This window comes from Gracilinanus agilis, chromosome 5, assembly GCF_016433145.1.
Source record: "Gracilinanus agilis isolate LMUSP501 chromosome 5, AgileGrace, whole genome shotgun sequence".
NCBI classification, from domain to species: domain Eukaryota; kingdom Metazoa; phylum Chordata; class Mammalia; order Didelphimorphia; family Didelphidae; genus Gracilinanus; species Gracilinanus agilis.
In genome coordinates this window covers 289,873,456-289,881,957 of record NC_058134.1, presented here as the reverse complement: position 1 = coordinate 289,881,957, position 8,502 = coordinate 289,873,456, and the positions used below count along the sequence as shown (strand labels likewise).

At 58.0% G+C, this 8,502-nt stretch overlaps 1 protein-coding gene across 2 annotated transcripts; it reads left to right on the top strand.

The window, feature by feature from the left end:
• Positions 1–37: 37 nt before the first annotated feature.
• On the top strand, positions 38–8,179 carry TAMALIN (trafficking regulator and scaffold protein tamalin). Of its 2 annotated transcripts, none has more exons than XM_044679999.1 (8): positions 38–363; positions 2,529–2,578; positions 3,841–3,895; positions 4,012–4,114; positions 5,934–6,027; positions 6,415–6,481; positions 6,694–6,760; positions 6,955–8,179. In XM_044679999.1, the coding sequence occupies exons 1-8, from the start codon at positions 133–135 to the stop codon at positions 7,425–7,427; spliced, it is 1,140 nt and encodes a 379-aa protein (XP_044535934.1). In that variant the 5' UTR covers positions 38–132; the 3' UTR covers positions 7,428–8,179. The 2 variants fall into 2 exon arrangements, with proteins under 2 accessions (XP_044535934.1, XP_044535935.1); XM_044680000.1 differs by lacking the exon at positions 38–363 and adding an exon at positions 1,355–1,486.
• Positions 8,180–8,502: the final 323 nt, after the last annotated feature.

The window sequence follows — 8,502 nt, the reverse complement described above, 5'->3', positions numbered from 1 at the left end:
CGTAGCCCACCCAGGCGTCCGGCCCCCCTCTCAACCCAGAGGAGAAGCGGCCGAAGCCAGAGCAGATTGGGGAGCGGCGCTTCCCGGAGGATCGGCCTCGGACCTGGGAGACCCCGAAGGCCGGCCGCAGCCATGACCCTCCGCCACCTTAGGAAACTGCAACAGAAAGAAGAAGCAGCGGCCGCGCCGGACTCTACGGCCGCTGCCCCGGATCAGGGGGCGGCCCCGGCTCCGGCCCCAGCCCCGGCCCCAGCCCCGGCCGCCTCCGCGGGGGAGGAGCTGTACGCCGCGCTCGAGGACTACCACCCGGCTGAGCTGTACCGCGCGCTGGCCGTGTCCGGGGGGACCCTGCCCCGCCGCAAGGTGGGCTCAGCCGGCCTCCTCCTTCTCGGGGCCCCCCTCCCTGCCCCTGTCTCCCCGGCGCCCCCTTTCCTCCTCTCTCCATCTGACTCTGACACCCCCTCACCCACTTCCCAGCCGCCTAGCCTAGTTCCTCTAGTCTCTCATCCATCGCGCACGGCCCTGGGACTCCTAGCCCTTTCCCTCCCTTCTTCACCTCCCCTCCCGGCTCGGCTCGGGACTCTTCTCTCCCCTCTTCCCTACGTGCCCTGTTCCCTCCCTTCCCTTTCTCCTCCCCTCCCCCTTCCTCGCTTGGGACTCCCTCCCCTGTCTCTGTTCTGAACTCTTCTGTAGCCCCTGTGACCCGGTTAGTACTGCTTCCCCGCCTGCCCTCTGGGAAAGCTCCTGAGGGATGCCGAGTTGGGGCTTGGCCGGCCCGGAGTCCTAGGGGTCCCCCAATAGCTGGCGGGGACACCTCCGTGAGGCCACGGAGAAGGCAGCAGCGGCTGTTCGGGGTAGGGGCTGGTCGGACTCTGGGTTGGAGCAAACCTCTGGTCTTGAGCGGAGGGGTGGGGGGTGTCTTAAGGGGTGGAGATCCGGAGCAGCCGAGTCCCCAACTGTGGCCCCCATTCTCCTCTCCAGACCCACCGGGAGAGGGTTGGGGGGGGCTGTCTCTGGGGCAGGAAGGATGCGAACCACGCCCTTCTTTCCCGGCCCCACCTCCAGCCTGCTGGAGCGGCTCTTTAGCTCTTGGGTCTGAGGGAACCCAGAAGGAGGGAAGGAGGCATCTGGGTGGCTCCTCAACCGGGCACTCTTCGGGTTAATAAGGTGGAAGAGGAGGACTTCGATCTGGACCGGGCTGGGGGGGACATTCGCTGCAGAAACCCCGTCCCCCACAGTTGCCCCGCCCCCCACCTGCACCGCCCCCTCTCCCCTACCCCCCACAATGAATGGCTTGTTGCTCGTTGAGAATTTGCATTTTATGAAAATCAGATTGGGGAACAAAGAGGGCTCTCTCTGCCACCCCTACGTCGAAGTTCGGGTGACCCCTGCCCCGGGCTACTTCTTTCCGGGACTTTTGGGGGAAGGGCAGAGAGGGGGCCGCTAGGAGCGGAGAGGGAGGCGACGTGGAGTAGGGACAGATGTGGTGAGGGCAGGAATAGTGGGGGCAGACAGCGATCTGTTAGGAGGAGGCATTTCCAGTTCGGGGAGGCTGGGCATATTGTTCACCAGCTCCAGCTCCACTGAGCAGGCTTGAAATCCCACCTCCAGAGACAACTCTCGGGGAGAGGCTACGCCGCGGCGCTGGCCGCAGCTGTCCCCGAGGTCCTCAGCTCTGGGTCTCCACTAGGCTCTGGGGCAACTCAGGAGAGCCCCCACGGCGGGGAAGGCAGCCCTCAAGGCTAGCTTCCGCGTGACCCGGGAGCTCTCGCTTGAGGGAGCTTGGTGCCAGGGTGCTTAACACGGTCAAACATTGACCCCACCAGGAAGTCGGAAAGCTGAGGTTCTGGTTATGATTGTGACCCTCTTGGGTCAGAACCGGGCTCTAACTCACTGGGAAAGGCCCCTTTTGTTGTTCTTCCGTTTGGGGGTAGGAGGACTTGGATCTGAGTCCCAAGTCTGCTACCTAGTGCTGTGTACCCTGGCAAAACCATTCAACATCTCTGAGCCTCCCTCACTTCTACCACATGAAGCAAAGGGTTGGGCTAAGCCAGCTCCAAGGCTCCTTCCAGCTCTAAATCCTGTGATCCCAAGGTCTCTGGGAAACAATGGGAGGCTCTTTGGCCCAGACACGGTCAGGGGTGTTAACTGGTGGTTTGGACCAGTGGAGGCTTCCCTCTGCCCTTGAGTTCGTGCCCTGAGATGCCTGTTGGTCACAGACACTCCAGAAATATCTATGGGGAGCACAGCTGCTGAAGGCAGACACAGATGACCCATAAAGAAAATGAGAGCACCTTTGGCCATGACTGTCTCCATTCCTCAGCCCTGGATTTGGGTCTCTTTCTCCTCACCCCCTCCAGGAGAGAACTAAGAATTACCAAGGGTGGAAGGTGGGCAGGAGCAGTCCTGAACTCTGGCCAGGGCTCTCACCAACCCCCTGTTGGCACCTGAGTAGTGGAAGTCAGCTCCTTGCCCAAGGATCTCCTCTCAGTGTGGCCCCTCCTGACCCCTCTCTCCTTCTTCCCTAGGGCTCCGGTTTCCGATGGAAAAACCTCAACCAGAGTCCTGAGCAGCAACGGTGAGCTGGCCTCGCCTTTCCTAGGCTCCATTTAGGGAGGAGTGGGCCAGGTGGAAGAGTGGGCTGAGTAAGGGGGGGGGGTGGCAGAGAAGAAGAGAGTGGGAAGGCTTGAGTCACTGGGTGTTCTACAAAACACCCTTTTCTCCTCTCCCCCCCCACCCCCCCAGCATTTGCTGCCACATCCCTTTGGCAACTTTGGGGGCTGGAATGGGAGGTGGAGAAACTAGGAAAGAGGGAGAAAAGGGGTTGCCTGCAGAGCTTGGGGAGTGGGGGCAGAGAATGAAAACAACTCTGCCTGCCTGCCTGCCTGCCATCCACCCACCCTAAATGATCTTCCCAGAGCCAGTTCAGCCTAAAATCTAGAATACTGGACCGGAGAGTGTGAGTTCTGCTGCTTTTATGAGCCATGACCTTAGGCAAGTCATTTACCCCTATCTTCCAGAGGTAGAAACTGAGTCTCAGAAAGGTTAATGTTGGTGACCTACTTCCCAGAAGTGATAGGAAAATCCAGTTGGTTGATGTATGTGAAAGAGGAAATGATGTCAGGCTCATCTGGAGCATACTGTTGGTCTCTGGTGCTTCAGGCCACTGGGATCCCTTCTGGAACCTCAGAAAAAGACCCCACAGACCCAAGAACAGACGTCTGGTTGCTCTCTGGGTTTTCCCTGCCTTTTCTCTGGGAGATGAGGAAGAAAGAGCAATGGGGGAGTAATGCAATTCAGCCTGGGGAGGGAAGAGTCTCAGTGGAGCAAAAATGTCCCAGCCACTAGAAGGCTTTTTTACTCAATCCAGAGCTTGACTTCTTCTGTGGGAGGGGTAAAAGAGAAGGAAGAAAGGGGGAGGACTGGGGGTGTGTGTGCGCAAAGGAAATTGGTGGGTCTGGCCCAGCTCCAAACCATTGTGTCCAGCCACTCAGTTCCCCCACTGTCCGGGAAGGGGCTGGCGGAGGCTGTTCTCCTCCCAGCCTGTCACATCTGGCACACTTCCCCCGACCCCCTCCTGCTTTTGCAGTGGGAAGGCCCAACCACAGCTGGGCAGGGCAGGCTGGGAGTTAGGCTGTGGTCTCCTGAGGAGCCTGAGTAGGGGCCAGAGCTATGGAGCAGACCCTCCTGGGAGCTGAAACCTGGACTCCTGGGTCTGGGGCCACCGGTAAGGAATGGTGGGCGCCCCTGCGCCAGTGTCTGAAGGCCCCGGCATCCCCTCCCACCACCACAAGCGCCCATTCCCGGCTTCCAACCGGCATTCCCTCTTGTCTCCTGCAGGAAAGTGCTCACCTTGGAGAAGGAAGAAAACGAAACCTTTGGCTTTGAAATCCAGGTTGGGCAAGAAAATGGTTTGGGATGGGAGGTGGGCTGGGTGCCTATGGTGGACTCTGAGCCTGAGGGGAAGCGAGGCCCGGAATTCTGGACCTAACGGCCTGTGGCTTGTTTCAGACTTATGGCCTTCACCATCGGGAGAAGCAGAAAGTGGAGATGGTCACCTTTGTGTGCCGAGTTCATGAGGCCAGCCCGGCCCAATTGGCAGGGCTCACCCCAGGTGAGGACCTAAGCCTGGGTATGGAAGCAAGGCAGGGGCAGGGCTGTTCTCTTCCTAAGAGTCCCAGGAAAAGAAGGTGTAAGGAAGACAGGGTGACCAGGGGGAATCCTCTTTGCTAATGGGGCAGACTGAGGCAAAGCTCCATCCTGGTCTTCATACTTCTGGGACAGACCTCCCTTGCCTGGCATACCAGACAAGGCATCCATAAACATCTGTCCTGCACTCCACAATGGAGATAGGAAGAAGATAAAAGGCTCTGCTCTCCTGTTTTATTGGGGCTCTGCATTTGACAGCACATTCCCAGCAAGGCTCGCCTGGCCTCCTAGTAGTCATTTTGTGAATTGGCAGAACCAACCAACAGGGTGACTGGCTCTGACATGAGATGCAAAACTCCCAGAAAGCCCCACTTCTTCAATGAAAGGAGGGAGGCTGATGCATTGGTTTTCTGCCAGGAGTTTTCTCTTTTCTGTCGGGGTGGCTTCAGCCAAATTGCCCTGGCCCTCACAGGGGTAAGAGGAGGAATCCAGAGCATGCTCTGAATCCCTTTGCCTTCCAGATCCTCGAGTCCCATGATTGGTTAGGTCTTGATTGTGTGCGGGTACTAGACTAAGCAAATTTACTTCCTGCCTGGTACGAGGTTGGCAGGAAAATGTTGGCTCTTCATTTTGAAAATTAAATCTTTTGAGGGCACTCAGTAGATAGAGAGCCAGGCCTGGAGACGGGAGGTCCTGGGCTCAAATCTAGCCTTAGACACCTCCTAGCTGTGTGACCCTGGCAAGTCACTTAGCCCCAGTTGCCTTGCCCTTACTCCTCCTAATGCCTTAGACTAATACTTGGCATTGGTAAGATTTTAAAAAAAGAAAAGAGAAAATGAAACTCTTTAAGAGGGCTGCCCTGGGGCATACAATGAATTCTTGGAAGAGAAAGAAGGATGTGTTCCTTCATTGTTGTGTGCCTCAGTTTGCTCATTTATATAATGGATATCATAAAAGCTGCCTTGTGGGGTTGTTGCAAGGGTTAATTGAGGTCATCCCTAGCATACAGAAAGCCTTGGGTCAAGGCTTTTTTTCCCTCCCTGTGGAAGTAAAGTCCAGGCAAGCCTTTTGCTTCCCAGTTTAGTGTTCCTCTCTTCGGCCATCTCTCCCTGCTCCCCAGCCCTACTGAGAAATGGGTCTCCTGACATGTCCTGGGCTGGGCAGAGATAACCAAATCGGGGGCAGCAGAGCTGGAAAAGGAATCAGCCTTCTTGGAGAAGGGCCTCTCTTGGGCCTGCATGGGGTGGGCAGAGGCAGCATCTGGCCATGTTCTCCCCACTGGGAGACCAGAGACAGAAAAACAGCAGAGAGAGAACCTGGGGCTAAGAGAAACAGCAGCTGCTCTAGCCAGCGCCAGGTGGAGGGGGCAGCGCTTGGGGTGGGAGGGTTTGGGCAGGGTGCAATGGGGGAGGAGCTGACTTCCCTGGCAGGTGGTGGAGGTGAGAACTTGCTCTGGGCTACTCTCCAGGTGTCTGAAATAATCGCCCTCCCCCCCTTCTGGGTTAAAGGAGAAAAAGAAACTTTGTGGGGTTGGGAGGCTGACTGCCCCTTCTCCTCCTCAAGCCATGCCCAGGCCCATCTGGGCAGCCTTGCTCAGTGCAAGGACTTCTCTTGAAGTCCCAAAGCCCTAGCTGTGGGCCCTGGACAAGCCACTTGCCCTTCTCAGGTGTAGGATGTAAATCAATCTGGTTTGGTCCTTCCCAAAGGTTAGGACAGAGGGAGGAGGGGTAAACTGTGGGGCATTTTGTAAATGGAGCCATTAATGGATTATCCATGCTCCCCAGGAGACACTATTGCCAGCGTGAACGGGCTCAATGTGGAAGGGATTCGGCATCGAGAGATTGTGGATATCATCAAAGCATCCGGCAACGTCCTCAGGCAGGAAGTGGGCAAAGGGTTTCAGGCCTGTCCAAAGCCAGGGACAGAAGGGGCCTCCCCCCACGCCCACTGGCTTTCAGGCGACCCCACAAGGGTTTGGAGGGATTCAAACTTGCAGGTTGAGGGGCAGGGAATAAACTGGGAGAATGAGCAGAAGCCTGACAGAAAACTCCAGGCTTTCAGGCCGAAAGAAGCCAGGATGCTGGCTTTGGCTGAAGGGGCCAGTGGGAGAAAAGAGAAGAGGCAGGTGGGGGGAAGGGGAGCAACACGGGACACCTCGATGCCAGGGAGCGATGGGGAACAATGGTGGGCAGGAAGTGGTGCCGGGGTCCCAAGCATCTTGAGGCTCTGGGTAACCCGATTCCTGTTCCTCCGTTCCACCCCCAGACTGGAGACAGTGTATGGAACCTCCATTCGGAAGGCCGAGTTAGAAGCACGGCTGCAGTATCTGAAGGTAGGGGAGGTCCAGAGAACCCCCCCCCCACCAGAGGCAGTCACCTGCGGAAGCCTTGACTTCCTCAGCCCCTAGATTCTTGGGGTTCCCTCAGTCTGCCCTTCCCTATTCCAGAGGCCCTCCTTGGGCCCCTCAATCGGGGCCCCTTCCCTCCCCCTCTCTGTCAGTCTGTCCACCCAGATCTAATGAAGGGGGGGTGCCCTCTTTTGCAGCAAACTCTGTACGAGAAATGGGGGGAATATCGATCGCTGATGGTACAAGAGCAGCGGCTAGTGCACGGTGAGTCTTACCCCAGGCGCTGAGATCTCCACCCAGGTCGTGGCTGGCCTTCCCAGGGGGAAGGGAAAACACCAGGCCTGACCCTGAAGGAACGGTTTGCTTAATATCCCTTTCGGAAGAGTTGTGCGGGCCTGGAATCCGGGCCCTGTGGGGCTCAGCCCTCAAGCCTCTCTCTGCCTCGCCCTTCTTCCCAGGTATCGTGGTGAAGGACCCCAGCATTTATGACACCTTGGAGTCCGTTCGCTCCTGCCTCTATGGCGCGGGCCTCCTCCCCGGCTCCCTGCCCTTTGGACCCCTGCTTTCCACCCCCAGCAGCGCCCGCAGCAGTTCAGGCCGGGCACGGGATGGCTCCGATGACTCAGTGTACCACACATGCTTCTTCGGCGGAGCCGAGCCCCCGACCCTGTGCCCTCAGGCCCCCAACCAGGCTCCCCCGCCACCGCCGGCCCCCCGGCCCCTGCTGAGTCGCAGCGCTAGCGTCAAGTGCCCGGGCCCTGGTGGGGGCGGCGGCGGCGGCTCCCTTGGCCAGCTGTGGACAGAGGCCCGGGAGCAGGGCCTGTGCGGCCCTGGGCTGCGCAAGACCAAGTACCAGAGCTTCCGGCGGCGGCTGCTCAAGTTCATCCCCGGACTGAACCGCTCCCTGGAGGAAGAGGAGAGCCAGCTGTAGGGGCGGAGGGGAGGGGCACGTGGGGGGAGGGGGGACCCTGAAGTTATTTATTTATTTATTCAGTAGAGGAGAGTGCGGACTGAAGCAGGCGCGGCTGGGTTGGAGGGGCTGTGCCTGACGCCCCCACCAATTCTCAGACCCTTTGGGGTGAGCAGAGGAAAGGGAGGGTCTTGGGTCCCAGCCGCGGGGCTCTCCTTGACCGCCCCGGGAGGAGAGGAGCAGGCCGGTTGGCAGGCTAGGCTTGGCCTGGGCGATCTGTGTCTGTGGCTTCTTTGAGGGGGGCATAGTGCCTTGTGGGGTCGCCCTTCAACCTGGATGGAGTTCCAGGAATTTTGCCCCACACGCTGTCCGCTCCCACGCTGTACTGTGCCTCTCTCCTCCTCCATCCCAACTCCAGGGAGAGGGAGACCCCAATTCTCCCCTCATCTTCTCCCACCGGGGGCCCAGTGGGAATGGGTCGAGTTTCCGTGGCCTCTGGGGTCCTTCTAGGTCCTCCCCTTTCTCCTCTGCCCTTGGCCACTGAAGGGCTCGGGCTGTTCATCCGTTTAGTCCGTTCACTTGTACTTGGCAAGGCAGTCCAGGGAAGACGAGCCCGAGAGCCCGCCAGGAACTGGGAAGGAAGAAGGACTCCTCCGGGAGCTTTCTCAGCCCCACCTGAAGGACGAAATGGGGGAGTGGAGCGTGGGGGAGACCAGGCTGTTTGAATGTTCGCCATCTTGTTGTTTCTGAAAGATAAAGTATAAACAAACAAACCGACGTCTTAGCTCATTGACTCCTGAGGGAAGGGAGGGAGAGGCTCCCCTGACACCGTTTCCCACATTTTGCATCTCCTTTGCATCTTTCCTTCAGCTTTTGGACCTGACCAGAACCCATTAGGGGAAAAGCCATGCCTAGGAGACATTTGAAAAGCTCAGTTCTATCCATTCCCTGTTCTTCTGTCAGAGAGATTCTAGACCACCTTTATGAACGTCTCTGTCTAAAGGAGGTTTTCCGGTTTTTTTTTTTTAAGCCCTTACCTTCCGCCTAAGAACTAATATTACATTACATATTGTAGTAAGGCAATGGGGGTTAAGTG

Coding starts and splice junctions, on each gene's coding strand:
- TAMALIN (XM_044679999.1), top strand. CDS start 133: ATGACCCTCCGCCACCTTAGGAAACTGCAACAGAAAGAAGAAGCAGCG. Junction 2,579..3,840: donor CAGAGTCCTGAGCAGCAACG/GTGAGCTGGCCT, acceptor TGTCTCCTGCAG/GAAAGTGCTCACCTTGGAGA. Junction 3,896..4,011: donor CCTTTGGCTTTGAAATCCAG/GTTGGGCAAGAA, acceptor GGCTTGTTTCAG/ACTTATGGCCTTCACCATCG.